At 38.3% G+C, this 20,027-nt stretch overlaps 1 protein-coding gene across 1 annotated transcript in view; it reads left to right on the top strand.

The window, feature by feature from the left end:
- Positions 1-13,448: 13,448 nt before the first annotated feature.
- The window catches only part of slc15a5 (solute carrier family 15 member 5), a 94,553-nt gene continuing 87,974 nt past the window's right edge, over positions 13,449-20,027 (top strand). The window contains exon 1 of the mRNA XM_028796428.2: positions 13,449-13,809. Coding sequence (XP_028652261.1) covers positions 13,449-13,809 — 361 coding nt within the window. The remainder of the gene's footprint in view (positions 13,810-20,027) is intronic.

Raw genomic sequence — 20,027 nt, 5'->3', positions numbered from 1 at the left:
ACAACAGCTGCAAGATGAGTATGTGGGGCATAATGATTTGAACTCCATGATCAAAGGGGCATGGTCAGAGATTACAATAGCGTCATACTTGCAAGATTTAATCGTGGGCATGAAATTGTTATCTATAAAGAAATAATCAGTTCTTGAGTAACAGCGATGCACTGGTGAGTAGAAGGAATATGCTCTTGAGTTTGGGTTTAGAAATCTAAAGTGGTATGATAAGTTGTGATCAGTTACAAACTGTGTAATTGTTTCTGCAGTGTTAGATGTCATTGCCCCTGTGGCAGGAGATCTTTCCGGGTCTGGATTTAAAACACAATTAAATTCACCAGCCATTATAATTTTATGTGTGTTCACATTAGGAATGGATGCAAATACGTTTCGGATGAAGTCCCTATCATCCACATTGGATGTGTAGATATTTATTAAAATCACTTTACAGTTAAATAAATTACTCATTCAGAGTCACATACTACATCTGATACTACAAATGAAATTGTTCTATGTATAAGAATTCTATGTATAAGAGTTTAGCTATGAATTTCATGGAAAGGAAAGGAAACAATATACCTCTGGCTAAAGAGACAAATCCAACAAGGAATCTTTATAAATTAAAATGTATTTTAAATAAGCCAAAGAAAAACAAAAATGTCAAAGAGGAAATGAAGTATGCCAAGTAAGCCAATCCACAGTAAATAAGAGCCAAGATGAAATCGAAATTCACAAACCACAAACAAAAGCAAACTATCCAGAATACAAAAAATCAGTACTCTCAATATGCACTATTTCCAAACATTTGTCAATTAACCACTAAAGAACCTGTTCTTCAGCCTCCAGTATGTGGGCTGAGAGTGATCTTATAGCAGTGACAGCAGGGTGGTCCCTCCTCTTAGGGTTCCAGCCACAAAGAACAATGTAGACAACACAAAATATATTTAAACCAAATAATATATAAAGAGAACAATATAAACAAAATTTGCATATTTAACAAAAACACAAAAAATATTACGTCAGGAATAACAAAAATGACAAAAGAAATGAAAATATATGGAATCCAGGGAACACACCCACACTGAAACATTGTGATAAGTGGTCCCTGGCATTGTACTTGATTGCGGTGCTTGGCTGATTGCACACTAACATGCAAAAAATGAGAGGATCAGTCAGGTGCCTCATTTACACCTTAGAGTGGGCAGAGGGTCACATCTGCATCTGATCAGGCTGTATAAAGGAGCCTGCACAGCAGAGGGAAAGGGGGGGGGGGGGGGGGGGTGGAGAAAGAAGCTGAACAGAGAGAGAAACAAAGAACAAATGAAAAGAAAGGAATGTAGGTTATAGGAAAGAAGGACAGAGATGGAAGGATCGGGAGATGCCAGTGTGCAAGGGAATGGAGGCAGGTGGTCAGGAGCAAGCCTCAGTGAGAGGAACCTATGGCTGAACAAGATGCACTCCTATTGAGTGATGATGGGGAGTAGGAGCAGCCCATTTGGTGGTGTCTCCCACAGCCAGTGAAGAACTAGTAGCAGGAGATGTGTGGAGCTGAAGGCCTGGCAATGGAGACCCAAGCCATGTATTTAGTGTTGACTGAACCTGTCGGACATACGTCTCATCTCCTGAGAGATCCCGTGTGGGGTAAGCAGATGGGACAGCAGTTTTAGAAGAATGCACCAGGGCTCGTGAGTGTTTTATGGAACAGATTCCTGATTTTAGCCTCTTTTTAATGAAATATTTATTTCTCTGATATTTTTATCTCCATACAGAAACTGTATTTTTATGGATTATTTATTTATTTATGGATTTGATGCACTGCACTTTTTGAACACTGTTTGGTTTTTGATTGATTTTATTAAAAGCACTGACACTTTTTGCACCTACCCCTTGCTGGATATGTGTGTCCTTATTTGCCCGGCTCATCTTGGTTCATGACTATCGATGGTTCCAGGTTGAAGAGACTCCAGGAAGCGATAAGGGAAATTGGAACTGACCCCGTCCATCACAATGCCTTATGAGAAGGACCTAGGAGTTGTAGTGGACTTACCACTGTCTTCATCCCGCAAGTGTACGGAAGTGATCAAGACTGCTTATAGGATGTTACTTTATATCGTATATCACAATATGTGGTGTACAAGTCAAGGTAGGTTCTGCTTAAGCTACTCTGATGTGTAGAAAATATGCAGGTGAGCAACAGCATGGGGGCAGACCAATGGGAGATAGAGCTGTACAAAAGGGATTGTGCTAAACAGTGCAGAAAGTTAGTCTGGAAAAGAAAAGAAAGACAGGCAGAATAGTGAGGAGAACTCACAATTTCTCTGAGGAGGTTCAAGAGCTCCGCCAAGCATCTCCCAAGACAGATTGTAGGAGTAAGTTTAGATAGAGTGGGGTGTCTCCCAAGGCCTACACCAGGACTTAGTCAAAGTTCCTGTCATAAAGCAACTCTTAAACCTTTCATGGGCCATCAACAGGTGTTTGTATGAGTGTTTTAAACTTTCCTTTGCTTCACCTTGGGTTGCCACACTATTTAACACACTAGTGAGGCCTTATGTTGAATATTGTGTTGGTGTTGGAGAAATCGGCTGAACTTTTCTGAAATTAAAATTGTTTTTCTTGTTATGTTTAAAAAGTGGACCTTTACAAAGATGCTTTATTCTTTTCTATACTAAAACTCTGTTATGTTAAAAACAGTTTGTCATGTGACTTAGCTAAGGAAAATGTGTCTTGTCTGTTAATACTTTGGTGTTAAGAATTATCTATATGTTTTAATAATTAGTTTGAGTAGAATGTATAATTACTCTGCTATATTATGAGTCTAGAGTATTTCTTGGCTAGGCATGTTTTTGTTGCCATAATGCATGTATGGCTTCATAAGCTGTTTATTATAAGTTATTCAGACATTCTGTTCTGTTGGTTCCTATATACGATGTTAGAAGCAAGAGCTAAAACAACTGATTTTGCAAAGTGCCCTGTGTTGGCTGGGATTGGCTCCAGCAGACCCCCGTGACCCTGTGTTCGGATTCAGCGGGTTGGAAAATGGATGGATGGTTTTAGTTTTATGAAATTCGGATGGTGGCACAAGAGTTCTTCTTACAACCCCTGTTTCTATGTTATAAAAACACACCTAGCTATACCTTCCCTGCTGTAATGGCAGAAGCATCTGAATTCTGAAAGCACTTTTCAGTGATGAAAATTTTATTTTAAAAAAAGTAAAGTAGTCTTGGTTACAGAATAACCATGTCATATCTAGATTAGCATTAGAAGATCAGTAAAAGAGCTGATCAAAGGAGAGAAATATCATAATAAGAGGTACTGCTCTGAGTTAGCGCTGACACTTCAAGTAACACAAGAAATTGGCTTCCTGGCATCTTCTAGCATTACCAGGTTGTATGGTGTTCACACATTATTTTGCTTTTGTTTTATGACACTATTTTCTTAATAAAATTCTTAATAATTCTTAATAAATACTGTATGTAACTTTTTCTCCTGTAGGTTCTGGTGCTCTGTCTAATTGCCTGGGGTTACAGATGTAAAAGAAAGAGGAAGTGCTGGAGTACAACAGCAGCCAATCCTGATGTACTGTAATTGATTTAGGGCATAATAAGGTCTATGTAATATACCAGTAGAGTATGAAGCGGATCATGGTCACTCTAGGACCAAAACAGTTGTCTTCCAAATTACACAAAAAAGACATAGCAGCACTAGAGAAAGTCCATAGAGGAACGACTAAGCAAATTCCGGAACTGAGCTATAAGGAAAGGTCAAAGAGTAAGAGGTGACATGACTGAATTGTGAACACAATTATTATGATGAAACCCAGCAGTCAGTTTAAAATGAGTTCTTCAGCAAGAACACAGGAACTCATATGGGTACAGACTAAAGGAATATTTTACACTAAAACTTTCTTCACACAGGGAACCATAGGTACATGGAATGAGAAACCATATGGTGTGGTAAATAGTTATACTTTGGGAACCTTCAGATGCCAAATTGATTTTATTTTGAAGAAGTAGCTGAATAGGACAAGCAAGGTTTGTTGGGCTAAATAAACCATTCTCATCAGTATTGTTTTAATGTTCCAATGTTCTTAATCTTTTCACTGTCACAGTGTGACTTTAGCCTATATGACTGCTCATTAATTCCACATTTGAAATTTGAGTCTTTTGAATTATGAGCATAAATGGATGACATGGAATCACTTACCTTTGCTTCACCTACTGCTTTGGTAATGTGCTGTGCCCTTTAGAATGATTGGTAGTGTGCTGAAAATTTTTTTATGACCCATGTTTTCAAAGACACTGCAGTCACAAATGATTGATTTTTAAATTTTTTATTAGCGTTTGTATGTGTAGCAGAACTGAGAGAAACCTTTCTTGCTTTCACTGTTCCACTGTTAGCCAGATCAAAAGGTATCATCACTGTTTACTAGTAGTGAGTTGGTTGAGGAGACCCTGGAGAGGTGGAGATATGCTCTAGAGAGGAAAGGAATGAAGGTCAGTAGGAACAAGACAGAATACATGTGTGTAAATAAGAGGGAGGTCAGTGGAATGGTGAGGATGCAGGGAGTAGAGTTGGCAAAGGTGGATGAGTTTAAATACTTGGGATCAACAGTACAAAGTAATGGGGATTGTGGAAGAGAGGTGAAATAGATAGTGCAGGCAGGGTGGAATGGATGGAGAAGAGTGTCTGGAGTAATTTGTGACAGACGGGTATCAGCAAGAGTGAAAGGGAAGGTCTACAGGACGGTAGTGAGACCAGCTATGTTATATGGGTTGGAGACGGTGGCATTGACCAGAAAGCAGGAGACAGAGCTGGAGGTGGCAGAGTTAAAGATGCTAAGATTTGCACTGGGTGTAACGAGGATGGGCAGGATTAGAAATGAGTACATTAGAGGGTCAGCTCAGGTTGGACGGTTGGGAGACAAAGTCAGAGAGGCCAGATTGCATTGGTTTGGACATGTGCAGAAGAGAGATGCTGGGTATATTGGGAAAAGGATGTTAAAGATAGAGCTGCCAGGAAAGAGGAAAAAAGGAAGGCCTAAGAGAAGGTTTATGGATGTGGTGAGAGAGGACATGCAGGTGATGGGTGTAACAGAACAAGATGCAGAGGACAGGAAAATATGGAACAAGATGATCCACTGTGACGACCCCTAAGGAGCAGTCGAAAGAAGAAGAAGAAGAAGTAGCCACCATTAAACACAAATAATTTTTATGTTTTTTTAAGTATCCACCAAAGTAATACAATATCTTTGATGTCTTTATGTTTATTTTCCATCCCCTCTCTTACTGTTATACTAAAGATGGGTCATTAGCAATTTTAGTAGGAAAAGGCCCATAAGAAGAGACATTACGTCGAGACTGCATCTGCACAAATAATAGTGAGATGCAGGGAAGCCAGGAGGTGTCACATCAAGCAGGTTCATAATGAGGGACAGGCAAAGGTCAGAACTGAAAGGCTAGAAATACGCAGCAAACAAAACATTAAGGCTAATCAAAAAGAAGTTAGGGAGAGAAGAAAGTCAAAATCAAAATGAAACCTATCCCTAGGCCTACTTGAATATAAACTACTACACACACAGGTTTTATTTGAGTTGAACTTATCAACTAAGCGATGATGATACATTGTACGGCCTCCATATTTAAAGCTGAACTTCCACACAGTTTAACTTTATGCACATAATTAAAAATACCTTAAAATTCCATAAAATTATTTCTCCATAATAAAAAACTGCCATCCAGCACAAGAAATAGTGTGATTTATGACACATTACAAAGCTAGAGGCAAAGCCAAACTGTGTGACACAAACTGCACTCAAAAAATCAAATAGATCATAAACCAAAAAGACTTTTAGTCAGATAATTGCTAGCAAAAAGGTTTCAGGTAAGGCAAGGTCATAGAAGGCAAATTTAAATCCATTATGTCAGTGACATTAGACTTTGTGGCATCTACCTGGCCACTGGGAGTGAATTCTAATGAGACACACAAATTGCAGCGTCCCATAATAGAACAAAGTGATATCACAAATGGTACCAAATAGTTTTAGAAACTTTAATACTTACAACCCCAATGCCATATTTGAATTCCTAATGCTTCAAAACACCAAATAACTACAAAATGCCCCTGATAAACATAACAGAACACTTTACAAAACATTATGAACAAATATTTTCATGGCACTTACTAGACAACATCCCCTCAGCCTAAACTGCAAAAGCAAGATAGACAAAAGTGGTAGATAATGTTTGCCTTTTTATTATTAAGTGGTTGTTTCAATATTTAGATGTATTTAAGAGAAAAGTATATGGTGGGCAGCACTACTGCATTCTAAAACAGGTGTCACTGTATTCATTGTACATTTACTTTTGTGCCTCATTCTTCTCTGTGTTTTCTTACAATGTAATTACATGATGTTTCAGTTCTTTGTGATAACTCTATCCCCCATGACCTACTGCATGTATCTTATAACACCAGACTGGGAATTCTTGTTAAGATTCCATTTCTGGCAGGCATATGGAGAATACATTACATAACACTTGGGCTCCAGATGCCTTAGCCAGTAAGTTAAATTATACATCAAGTAAAATCATCGGGAGCTAAACTTTGCACTGTCTCTATTCACTAATCTGTCAATAAAATGGGCTCCTAAATCTACAGTATGCCAGTAGTCAGATGACTTGGGAGGAAGTGAGGACAGAGAGAGTGAGACAGAGTTAGAGAACAGAAAAGAAAATAGCATTAGGCATCTACTGAAGTATCTGCTGTCAGTTTAAAACCATGGATAACTTGCCCTGCAAGTTTGAGTATACTCGAATTGGAGCTAAACCACTGTTTACCCAGCACATCTCAAAAGTCTAGCCAAGCACTCCTCTTGGTTTTTTTTTCACAATCTACAATGAAAATGGTTTATTTCTTATGTCAGTGAACCTTAGTTCTAGCTATCTTCCCATCTCTACACTCCCTACAATTTAGGTTACTTATTTCCAACTACACTCTTACTTTGGTACATAAACCTCAGGTTAGCACGTCTTGTGGCCCCTTGTGTTCCTGCCCTTTAAAGGCCAGATCTCACAGCAGTTTCCCACTCCCTCAAAGAGATATTTCTCTATTACCCACTAGCTGGGTAGAATACTGGCTTCATGTCAGTTTCCCTAAATTCATTCTTAAATGAACAAAGTGTCCCCTGCTACTCCAGCTAGTGAAGATGTGAGAGGGCTGCTGGCCAAGAAGTCTTGTGGCTTCTTGATAGTTGTCTCTGACTTTCTCTGTCTTTACATTCAGATTCAAGGAGTTCCCTTGCCATTTAGCATGTTAAGGGAATTTAACCCGCTTTTCCTAATTCTTCTAACTCTTTCTACAGAGCAATTGCTGTGGACACTTGAAAAGGGAGAGTGTTTTACAATTAACTCTCTGTTCCACAGGATAACCAGAAAGGAAGTAAAGATGGCACAAGGAGCTAGCAAATATTTAGTCTATTAACAAGCTTGGGTCATGAAGTGAAAGAAATATACCACAACACTTCGATAAATCCCAAAACACATAACAAAAGGTCTTAACACAAACTAGAATTCTTTCAACTATCCCCAGTGATGTCAAGATGCATAATAAGATTCCATTCACTGCCATCTTAAACAGCTAGGGAATAATGACTAAATACAGTATGTCACAAAAGACCAGCAACAGACATAAATGATATGGCTGTGACCACGATAAAGAAGTAACCGAAAGTGGAAAACAAAATGGCGTCTGTTATGGTTTGTGCTTGTTTAAAATTATTTACTTATTTCGTTGAGCTTTGTTATTTACATACAATATCTGTATATAGGTTTGTAGAATCACAAAAACCCATTTTGGTATCAGTTTTTTGATTAGATATCATTTTCTAATGGTTATATACTTTTCATGTCTGTTTCCAATGTCATCTTTGTTTTCCCAGGTGCCACCATTTTGAGCATTAGTCATTAATAGAGTTGCAATGCAACAGACCTCTGAGGTGCCCAATGCTGATGTCATCACCATGATGAGATAAAAGGTCAGCACCATGCACTTCCTGGCTTCTGCGTTTGTGGATAAATCAAAAGACATCTATGCCTATTGTTGTTTTTGTTTGTTATTACTGTTACAGACACTTAGAATTGTCTTTTCCTGGCTTCAGCTTTGGTTTTTGGTGTAGCAATCTGGCTTGACGAGAAAGAGAATGGATTCTTGGTATTAACCCTTTTTCTAGTATTCTTGACATTTTTTCTCCCAGTCTCCCTCCATTATTCAGAAGACTGCCCATTGTAATGAAACAAAAGAAACAGTATATAGTGTTGGGGACCTCTGTGGTACCCCAACTAATGTCGAAATGAAAAAGTACATCCAGCAAAATAATGGATAATGCAAGTATAAGACCATTCTGGTCAAGAATAAAGTAACTAAGGAAGTATCGCACCTGAACTTGAAGAAGTGTTTTCTTCAGACTCAGGTTCAACACCCACTTCTGGTCTCTTAATTCTTAAAAATGGTGCAAGGTAGAAGGGGTAGGACTTACAGAACTGAAACAGAAGTGACATCATTATCCTTGAGGAGGTTCTGTTTCCAATCTACATGTAAAAAAGGAGAGAATCAGATGTTTTTCATTTCACCATTCTCATTCTGATATAATTAGAACACTACAGATGCTTCCAAAACATGTGTCCAACACTGTTTTTAATGGCAAACATAAATGTTGTAGTGATGTCATTATGCAAAAACAAAAAAAAAGAAAAAATACACAAGTAAAATGAAATGTATCTAGGGATGCAAAAATGAGGCTTTATCACAGCAATGGTGCACTTTCTCATTCTTCCTTCTTCAGATCCAGTGTTTCTATCTTTCAGTGGTATCACCCTTCAAACAATAGTATTGAGAGTATGGGTCTCACTTTCATTCTCACTGTCACTCTCTCTCTGTCTCTCTCTCTCACTCACTCTCACTCTCTCCCTCCCTCTCGTACTCTTTCACACTGTCACTTTCTTTCTCTCTCTTCCAAAGATCTCTCCCTGGACTTTTGCCTTCCCTGTGTCATTGTTCTGGTGTCTTTGCTCCTATTGTCTTTCAATTATGCAGATACCTCTTCAAAGTGAATATCCTTTGAAATGAAAATGATTTTCATAATAAATAATCAAGTCAAGTCAAGTTGGGGAGCATGGACTAGTACAGTGCGTTTCCGCACCCACTACACGACGAAACAGCTCGGGATCCCGGTTGGCAACCCCCCAGGCAGACATGCGGTCCAGTCCCACCCTCCGGAAATGACCCTCTATCTGCCGCCGCCAGGTGTTATGTGGGTGACCCCTTGGTATTAAATAATTGAATGAACATTAAATAATGATGTAATAAAAAAAATCAGATTGACCAGTTTCTCAGGCACATATCTGCATTGGTCAAAGCAATAACCATATATTCTAACAATCCAATGCTGCCCGTGTAACACAAAAAAATCTGGCAAAACTCCCCATCTTCTCCACAAAACTCTCTATGTAAATCAAAACAATAAATACATGCTACAAAATGGTATCATTCACTCAAACAGTAAAACACAAGTTCAACAGTAAACATATTCGAGCAATTAGGGAACAATCTCAGGCAAAACACTCACTATAGTAAAATTCTGTTGATGCAAAGAGAGACCATCAAAATGACACAAGAATGAGAACACATCTTCACTGTAGATACAGCAGTTTTTTTGGGCTTCATACACTACAGTGAAATTCTGTAATACAGGTGAGTATGTAAAAAAATACTGTAATGTGAGACAAAAAACAGTATGGCACTTGCTTTTCTCTGCCTGATCTCTCAGCTCTCTTTAGGCCACATGTGTTCAACATTGCAAACCATACCTTTCCTGGTGTCACACACGTGCGAGTAGGAGGAAGCTGTATGGACCAAGGGAGGGTAATTCCACACCAGGCCAGGGGATGGCAGGGTGTGCTAAACCTTCTTCTGTTATCTCTACAGACTAAACATGGGAAAACCTTTCTGACTCGTCCCTGAAGATGTCACTTCCGGTCCCATTGCCTAGCAGTGCACAGGAAAATGTCACTTCTGGTTACGATGTCAGAAGAAGGCCACTTCTGGTTCCCGAACATCACTTCTGGTCTTGGCATTTAAAGCTGCCATCTTAACAACCATTCGTCAGTTCTTGTTGGGACTCCACTGAATGCACATCAGTGTTGTTTTTTCAAACCCATTGCAGCCAGGGATATTATGTGGGTGGTTGCCCCAAACCTTTTTAAGTGTGTCGAGTCTGATCATTTCACATTGGCAATGAAATGTGGGAAAAATCTCTGAGCATGTCTGATCTTTTTCTGGCGGTTTGATGCTGTGATTACTCTGCATGCCTCTGTCATGGCATCTAAAAATTGGAATTCCCTCATAAGGATGGTGATCAACACTTTCCATCTCCAGGCAGAAAAGAATTCCTCAATAGGATTAAGGAATGGGGATTATGGAAGTTGAAATTCTATTGATATATTTGGATGAGTCCTTAAACCTGTCTCTCACTGCAGCTGTGTGGTGGAATGTTACATTGTCCCATATGATTGCATAATGTTGAACAGTGACCCTAGCATCTTCTCTCTTTTCAGACACCAACAGTACTCTGTGAAGCTCATCAAGGAATGTGGTAAGAATTGCATAGTCTTGCATAAGGCCCAATCTGTTGGGATGTATGCTACAGGGCCATTTTCTGATATAGCTGCACACATAGTTATGTTTGCTCCTCTCTGCCCTGGTATCTGTAGTTCTGCTCTGTGCTCAATGACATTCCTCCAATGTCTCTTGGCCTTGGGCAGACTGAAGTGAGCTTCATCTACATATGGGAATGTAGGTGCCACTGGACTCCAGCTCCATGATCCTCTGAAAATCACAACAACTATTTCAAAGGGAAACACATGAAAGCATATGAAATGAAAGAGGTTCTGCATAGAGTTACAGTAAACATATAGTAAATGTACAACTCTGGCTCATTACCCATACATACTGATATCTCAGCTCCTTTATCCGCTCACTATTTATTTTGAATGGCACTCTTTAGATTTATTTCATGCCTCGGTTGTAATGTTTCCAGACCCTATCAATAGTTGCTATACTGACTGAATGAATGTTGTGGAATGTTGAGTGGTCTGCTACAGCAGCCTGTATTTCTAGTAGACGAACAGTATTAATCCTCTGCACCATCTGAACAACTTCTGCTTCTTGCTCTGCAATGAACATCTAGCCTCTTGTCATCTTTCAGTTCTATGAAGGTAAAAATGCAATGTAGAACACAAAAGACAATAATAATTTTTACTACAGTAAATATAAACCTGAAAACTGTGTGTACCAAACCTGTGTATGCAAATATAGCAAGTGAATGTTTTCGCACCTAACAATTTCATGCTTGAAATGTTTGAAAAAATTGATGCCACACATGACCATGAAATGTTTGGCTGCACCCTTTGACCAGCCTCATGCATGATATGGTATACAATAGATGCTCTTATTTCATAGCTGACTCTGTTCTTTGCCATCTTTGTTTTCTTTCACCTCTTCATTTTCATCTTCATCTGGCATATCCTCTCTAGCCTTGTTCCTGTCTGTCTTGGTCCATTCTTATATTATTTTGTTTGTGTCCGTCAGTGCTCGATATAAACAACGGTTGCCACAACTACTATATCCCTCCACAATAAGTAATCCGTGTTCCTGGCAGGGTTTCGGTCTTAGGCTTATCTTCAAGTGTTTATTTCTTCAATGTGTCCAATTACCGACTGTGGTATTTGACTGTTTATTTGGTGCATACTTTGTTACTGACCAAAACTGCATTATGGCACTACCATTTTACACCTCCTTTTTCCTTCACTTCAACGTAAACCTCTCGATAAAATGAAAGGTACATACAGTCTAGCTGTGACCAACAGAAACATTCTCGCCGGCCTACATACTCACACCAGCGCACAGAAGTAGAAACATCTACATCACGCCAGACCAACCAGCACAGGCAAGATGTCTTAGAACAACAAAGACAACATATGACAAACCACAGAGCGACATTATCCAAAGATCAGCAGCAGCAAGTCGTGCACCTAAGCAGTGAACGAAAAACATATTACACACACAGACTTTCTGAAGAGCAGAGGCAAACTGCCAGACAACAAAAAACATTACGTCGGAAAAACTACAGGGATTCCATAACACTGATAATTCAAAACAAGATATTCCATTTATATTACTGTGCAGGCAATTCCCTGCTTGTTTAGCATATTTTATGACTATCACCAAGTCACAACAACAAACATTTAATAATGTTGGAGTTTATTTGCCAGGCCCTGTTTTTACCCATGGCCAGTTGTACATTATATTTTCCCAAGTTACACTGAAACCTGGGTTAAACGTACAGGTACTTCCGGGTTACACACAGGGGAACATTTTCACCGACAATAACATTTATGCAACAAATTGCGTTTTCCGACAATTATTTTAGACGTCGTTATACTACATTACCTGGCGGCCACACTTCACACATACTGACTTACATGTGCCCTGCATTTCCCTTCTTATCCAATATGTCCTGTTAACCTGTTCATGTTACACTTTGTATTGTAAATATTCATACTGTTGTAAGTGACTATAACAACATCCCATACTAATCATGTGACTATTCTAATATTGAGTCCTCTCACAAGTCACTACTTATTAAAATAACCTTTCTTACTATAACGTGTGATGTTCTTCTCTCCCTCATCATCATTTCATTAACGTTGTTATTCGAAATAATTTTTATACGAAATTTTGCAAACACAATTTGCTAGTTTTGAATTAAAATTAAACATGTTCACCACAGCCTTTTATATTGTATTAGCATCTTTTGAGTGGTTTAGAGTTAGATTTGCAGGAAGTGGTTAACCAATTGTAAGTTTGGCCCAATTTTAGGAAGTGTTTTGTGATTGGTCCTTAAGCAGCTGCTGCCATTTTGTAGTGAATAGCTTAATCAGACACTCCCATGTGATTTTGTTGTTACCAAATGATCACCTTGACCACATTTTTGTAAAATGTCCTTAAGCAATGAAAAGTGATGTGCAAACAATTTTAAGGTCTTTGCTGTTTTGTTCATACAGTATATATCTAGAAAAGGCAGCATGTACTAATGGCTTGGTCACTGTAGTTAACAGCCCGAGAAAAACTGTAAAATAGGTAGTTACTTTGTGTGGAATAAACTGGTTTGTTAACCAGAAATGAAAAAAAAAACAACATTAATTAGTGGACTGCAGGGCTACTTCATTCTAGTTCAGTCATTTGCTATCAGCTTTGATGCCCTTACAACCACACATAGGTGTAAAAAAACACTGACATACTAAACACCCCATGTGGAATTCAGGCCTCTAGCTCTAAGACAGTCAAAGGTACAGTCACATCTCAATACTTTATTGCAATCAGAGACAAATGAAAAACAAGCCACCATGGCTGCAATAGATCTGCAAGAAAAGGATTTATTAAAAAAGCTTCCTTCTGGAAGACATAAGTTCTCAAAAAAGTCTGCAAAAGAGCATCATAACAAGCATCGGGGAAGGAAGAAGCTGGAAGTCATAGTGTGCATTTTGCTTGTGGAACTTTGTGAGAGATTCACATTCTATGGTATTGTGTGCAATATGATTCTCTTTTGCACAGTAAAACTTGGCTACAGCAACTATGAAGCTGCGACCATCAATCTGACATTTGTCGGAGTAAGCACTCTTGCTCCAGTGTTTGTGGGCCAGTTTGCTGAGTTTTGTTTAGGGAGGACAAAAGTTTTGTATTCATCTGCCTTCCTCCATTTTATAGGTAAGTCCATTATTTTATTTATCTAATTTCTTAAATGAGATGGCATTTTGATTAAAACTATGAAAAATATGTTTGCATTTCATTGGAATTTATTTGTAATCTGGGGCAATGGATAACATTGTTGCCTCACAGGGACAGAAGACTGGCTTTGAACCCAAGCTCATTCGTTGTCTGGGCAGAGTCTGTATGTTCTCCTTGTGTTTTTCTGTTTGTTTTGGGTTTTTTTTCTCATTCACTCCAAACATGTGCACATTAGGTTAATTACCGGTGTAGCCTGGTCTGAGTGAGTGAACCCTATGACAGACTAACAATCCTTCCAAGATTTGAGCTGATCAAGCAGGACAATTTTAGGCTTTGGCCACATGATTAAGTAAATGGATGAGTGGATTGGCATTTTAGTTTATTTACAGATGGTTTGGAGTGGCGGCATCTGTGAACATTAGGTGCATTCTGCTAGCCAGAACACAATATGTTTTAAAGTTCTTTTTAACTAGCTGTTTTTTTCAGGACATTCAATAGCCTGCCTCTACTTAGCCTATTTTTCTTTAACTGTTGAACTGCCATTATTTCTCTCATCTTATCCCACTTCTTATACACCAAAGGGGTCACAAAACTAGAAGAGGCATGTTCTCTTGACCTCAGAATGACCACATTGAGCAGGCTGGACTTCGGCACAGTTCCAGTTCCTCCAGACAGTAGAAATGCCAGTGTAAAATTCAATTTCCTTTGAGAATTCCATGTGCTCCCAGCTTCAGCTTCATCATGCTGAGAAGATAGATGAAACTCTAACTAAATAAACACATAAACATACAGTACTTTGTTCACATGCCTCATATTTCCCCAATTTTTTTTTAAACCAACCTTATGACATTGAACTCTTCTAAAATAACAATTAGGTGTATTGATTATATTGTATAAGGATTGTGCTCCTAACTCTTAAACACTGCCTAGAACATGGATCACATTTTCATACCGGTCACTGAGTGACATTTGCCTTTCTCTCTTTGTTTTCATTGTGGTTCTATGATATCTGGTATGATATCTGGCTGATTGGTGATGAAAATGTCCAGGCTGAGAGAGGGTGGATGTGTGTGTGTGTGTGGCCTGTGCTAGACAAGTGTCCTTTTTAGGGTTAATTTGTACTCTTTGCACAATATTGCACAGTGAATTTTTTGTTATCTGTGACCTTGTAATTGAGAAAGTGGACTGATGGTAGTCAGAATTCATATTTTTCTGAACTAAATTATTCCACCATAATAAGAATGGAATTATCTGATCTTCAACTCTTATCGGCTCTTTGCTCCATTTCATTTTAAGACAGAGATGATCAAAAGGAAGTTGTCACACCAGTTAGTATCCACTGTACAGTAATACACAGCTTGATATTAAATTTGCTCATTTGTGACAGTTGACCCGTAAGTCTCTGTGATTTTGCCCACTTCACAAAATTTTAACTGCAACTACTTTTTTGATGTGTGATACATTGATGGACATTCCAGGGCTGGGTCCTGCCTCTAGCACAATGCTGTCAAGATAAGGTTCAGCTCCCAGCATCCTTGAGTTTGATAAATAGGTTCAGAAAATGGATGGATGGATATATGGTTTTCATCTTAGGCTAGTTATCACTATAATTTGAACTAACTGGTTAATAAGACTTATTTTTTCCTTTCTGTACCTAATCTATTTTTTACAACTTTTCTGTAGTGCAAAATTTAATATCAAATATTAAAAAGTGGTCAGTATAACTTCAGTTTCTGTTTTTATGAAATGGCTTGTAAAAGCAATGCATTTTGAAATTAACAAACCCAGGTGTACCTGACAATAAATTAATTGCTCCGTTGAGGAATACATTAGGATTTACGTCACTGTTTGTTCTGCCAAATCGATTAGCTGGGAAGACATAAAGAGAGCTCTTAATAAGCTTATCAAGGAGAAAGAACAGAGCCGTGTGAACAAAGCATTGTGAGCATGACCTCTGTTGTTTACATTTCGTGGGAAAGCAACATAGCGTTGTAAGCTTATTTATAATTCACCCAGTGTGTGTCGAAAATAGTAAACAAGAAGCATAATGAAGCAAGAACAACGACCCTGTAAAGACCGAGCCCAGCACAGCTCGTCAGCTCAGTGTGATTTGTGCTTTTGCTGTTTGATGTTTATTTAATTTGACTAATTTTTAAGTAAGTAATATTTGAGATTATTTAATTATTTCTTCTCAATTCTCGTTATTTTGTTTGATGCTCCCCTCAGAGTACATCATATAGTTTTTATTTCTTTTCAGCTGTAATTGACAGCCTAATTATTATACTAAATGAATTGTATCCAAGATCCCGTTTACCCTCAATATCCTGTAACTCCCTCTAAGTTGAGTTTGGACACTCTGAACTGATTCAAACATTGTACCTTGGCTGTCTCTCTAGTTACTTAGTCACTATGTGAAGACACGGATTAGGATATTTTAGAGCTATTTTAGACCGTGTACCCTGACATGCCACAGGTTGTTTGTTAACAGGTCCAGAGTTACTCACCATTTTGGCAAGAAGAGGTACTTGCAGACTTTTCTCTTCCTTCATTTCTCAAAGTCTTCAAGAAAGTACTGTAGCATGGCAGCTGGAGTTGTAGATCCATCCCACCTTTTACTGTACCTGACTTTTTGGGGTCAAGTATAGTTAGCCAGCTTAAAAAAGTATAAAAACTGAAAAGGGGAAATCTTACAAATGAAGAACAAAATTAATCACATCCATTCAGTATAAATAGAACTAAATTCACAGTACTGTAAAAATATTTTTTTCTATAATTACTTTGCATTTAGGGTGGTGCCGTGGTAGTGCTGCTACTTAATATTAAGAAAACCAGGGTTCATGTTCCGGATCCTACCTGTGTGGAATTTGTATGTTCTCCCCTTGTCCACCAGGTACACCAGTTTCCTCCCACAGTCCAAAGACATGCAGGTTAGGCAGACTGGCGACACTAAACAGGCCCTAGTGTGAGGTTGGGGTTTGTGTGTGTTTGCCCTGCAAAGGTCTGGCACCCCGTCCAGGATTTGTTTCTGCCATGTGCTAGCTAGGATAAGCTCCAGCACCCCCCATGACCTGTTCAGGACTAAGCAGGTTAGAAAATGGCTGACTTGGCACTTAAGTACAAAGTATATTTACAGTATGTTTTATAACAGCATATTTGATATGTTAAGTAAAAAAGCTCATTTCAACAAACAGTATTAAGAGTTAATTGTGTATGCTTGTTTAAGAACCCACTGCACATACCTACACTATATATCACAGTACTGTACTAGATACACATGCAGTTACACATCAACAGTTGAGCTGATGACTTCCCACCATTAATAATAATTCTTTGCATTTATATAGCGTTTTTCTCACTACTCAAAGCGCTCAGCAATTGCAGGCTAAGGGCCTTGCTTAAGGGCCCAACAGAGCAGAGTCTCTATTGGCATTTACGGGATTCGAACCAGCAACCTTCCGATTGCCAGTGCAGATCACTAGCCTCAGAGCCACCACTCCGCCTTACTGTATAACATGGAGTGTCTGTTATCCACCTAGGACTCTAATTAGTTATTTAAATAATGTGAAGTGTGAAATATATTCAGATAGCAAGTTAATGTCAGAAAACTAAATATGGATCTGAAAGGAAATACTCAGGGTGTATCTTAAGGATAAGTTGAGTAAATTCCAAAAATGATTTGTAATACAGAAAATATGTTTAGAGTCAAAATTAAAAGCAATAGAGAATTCAATAAATCAAACAGCAAATAGTTAAGAAAAAAAGTATTGCAAACAGCTTTTTCAATTATAAATACAGTTAGCTATAACTGTACTGATAAATGTGTAATCACCAGTTGATAAAAGAAAGCTACAAAGAAAAAAAAACATAAATGGAAAGAAACGCTGCTGATGACGCCAAATTTAAATCTTTTTTTTCTTCTCAGTTTAAATATTAGAAGAACAATAAAACATGTTTAAGTATAAAATGTACATTTTTGGAGAATGTCATTAACAGAATACCATACTGTTTTCTAAGCTGGCTTATTGTTGGTAAGGTTGTGGAGTTGTGGAGCCTATCCCAGTAAGCATAAGGGCACAAGGCAGTAACAATCCTCTAGACAGGGTGCGAGTCCACTGCAGATTAACAGAATAATTAAATGTATTTTTCTTTTTACTTTTTCATCTGTGAAGAGATCACAAATATACAAATGGATGAAAACAGCAATCAAGTCATGTGAAATAACCAGTCATATATATATATGACAATATAAGGTTAAAGAGCAAACAAGTCACTAGGGCAGCAAAACATTTACTCAAGAGACTTCAAAGGAGAATGTGATGTTTGTTCACCTCTGTTTGACTCTTTCTTAAGGCCACAGCACTTTCCTTTATTATTGGCATCTCTGACATCTTAGTAATAAACGTGGTTGTGCCAATCTCTGTTTACAACAAAGAAGAGCAGCAAACAGTGATAGGCTGAAGGTGTACCCAGAGGCTGAAATTCATAGAAGGCTTTTTTGCAGAATATGTAGACAGTGTTTTACCATCGCAGAGTGTTAACAAATGGATTGAGAAGTCCAAAAAAGGTCAGACAAATGTTCAGTCCAAAGAAGGTATGGGACACCTGTTCACATCAACTACCGATGACAAAATTAGCCAAGCCCCTACCATGATTCTGATAAAAACAACAAGGATTTTGGTATCTGGTACACCTTCAGTTCATAAAAAGTGGATCACTGCATGTGTCTGTTCTTCTGAGAAACTGGCTGATCAAGGTCAAAATTAGCTCTGACTTGCCTGGACAAGAGAGTGCTGTACCTTTTGTTGAGGACCTGGGAGTACTTCCGGTGCCAGGGCTGCTGCCTGTTGGAAGCACTTCCAGGTCATACAGAAGTCCAATATAGTAGAGAGTATGTCTCCCTGCAGTGCCCTCTTGCGGCACCCACTGACCCTACTGGTTTATGACTAGGTACCAACATCCAGGGCTGTTGCCATCTAGCATCCTGAAGGAATAAAGAGTCCCCAGAGACATCTACATACGATAGCTGTCTGTCTATCCACTCTGGCCATCTCTTCCATTCCTGGCACCTTTCTCTCACCTTTTTCTCTTTTTATAACATATATATATATATATATATATATATATATATATATATATATATATATATATATATATATATATATATATATATATATATATATATACTGCACAAAAAAATAAGGGAAAACTTAATTATCAAAGTCTAAAACCAAGTCAATAAAGCTTCAACGGCCCTGTCCACCTCTCCTTGTGTAATGGCTTGTCTCCTGGTATGATCTCCATGCTCTTGAGACTGTGATGGGAGACATAGCAAATCTTCTTGCGATGGTATGTATGGATGTGCCATCCTGGAGGAGCTGAACTACCTGTGCAACCTGAATCAGCTGCAACTATCATCTTATGCTACTAGTAGTTACATGACACTAGCAAAAAGCAAAAGTAGAGACAAATCAGTCTGGAAGGAAAAGGGAAGAGTAATTGTCTGTGGCCACCACCTGCATAACCATTCCCTTTTTGTAGGTTGCCTTGCTGTTGTCTCTTCAGTGCACCTGCTTTCACTTTCATTTACACCAAAGCAGGTGAAGTTGATTCAGAATTGCTCTTCGTAACTGGACAGATTGATATCCCTGAAGCTTAATTGATTAAGTATTCACTTATTTTCTTTTGAGCAGTATATATTACTATCATACAACTTTAACAGATTTGTAGGATCATTGCTGTCATGTGTACAGAACACAGTGAAATTCTCACTTGCATGTGCTAATCAGCCTGCAGCCTACAACACTGAATCTCTGTGTCTCCGTGATTAGTGAGTAGAATGACGTTACATCAAAATGTCTATCTTCCTTATCTGAAAAATCTCCACAGATAATCATTCTGTGAAGTTAGATTTAAAGCCATACTGCAGATGCGTGAGACATTCAAACAAGGTCCTAAATTGTCTGAGGCACTGTAATTCTTGTAAAACACTTGATGGAGAAAGCAATAATTACATGATCATTATGTATTTTTATTCTGAACTGTGCAACACAAAGATCGCTCCAATATTACATTATTAATAAATCACCAGCATTCAGGCTTATGCCTCAAGGCTTAGTGTATGGAGTATCACAAATATTGAATTGAACACTGTATGTAAATTTTGTCTTTTAATCTCACATTAGCAGCCATACTACCTG

Source organism: Erpetoichthys calabaricus, chromosome 1 (genome assembly GCF_900747795.2).
Source record: "Erpetoichthys calabaricus chromosome 1, fErpCal1.3, whole genome shotgun sequence".
NCBI lineage: Eukaryota > Metazoa > Chordata > Cladistia > Polypteriformes > Polypteridae > Erpetoichthys > Erpetoichthys calabaricus.
The sequence above is the reverse complement of the archived record's forward strand: the minus strand, read 5'-3'. Positions and strand labels throughout refer to the sequence as shown.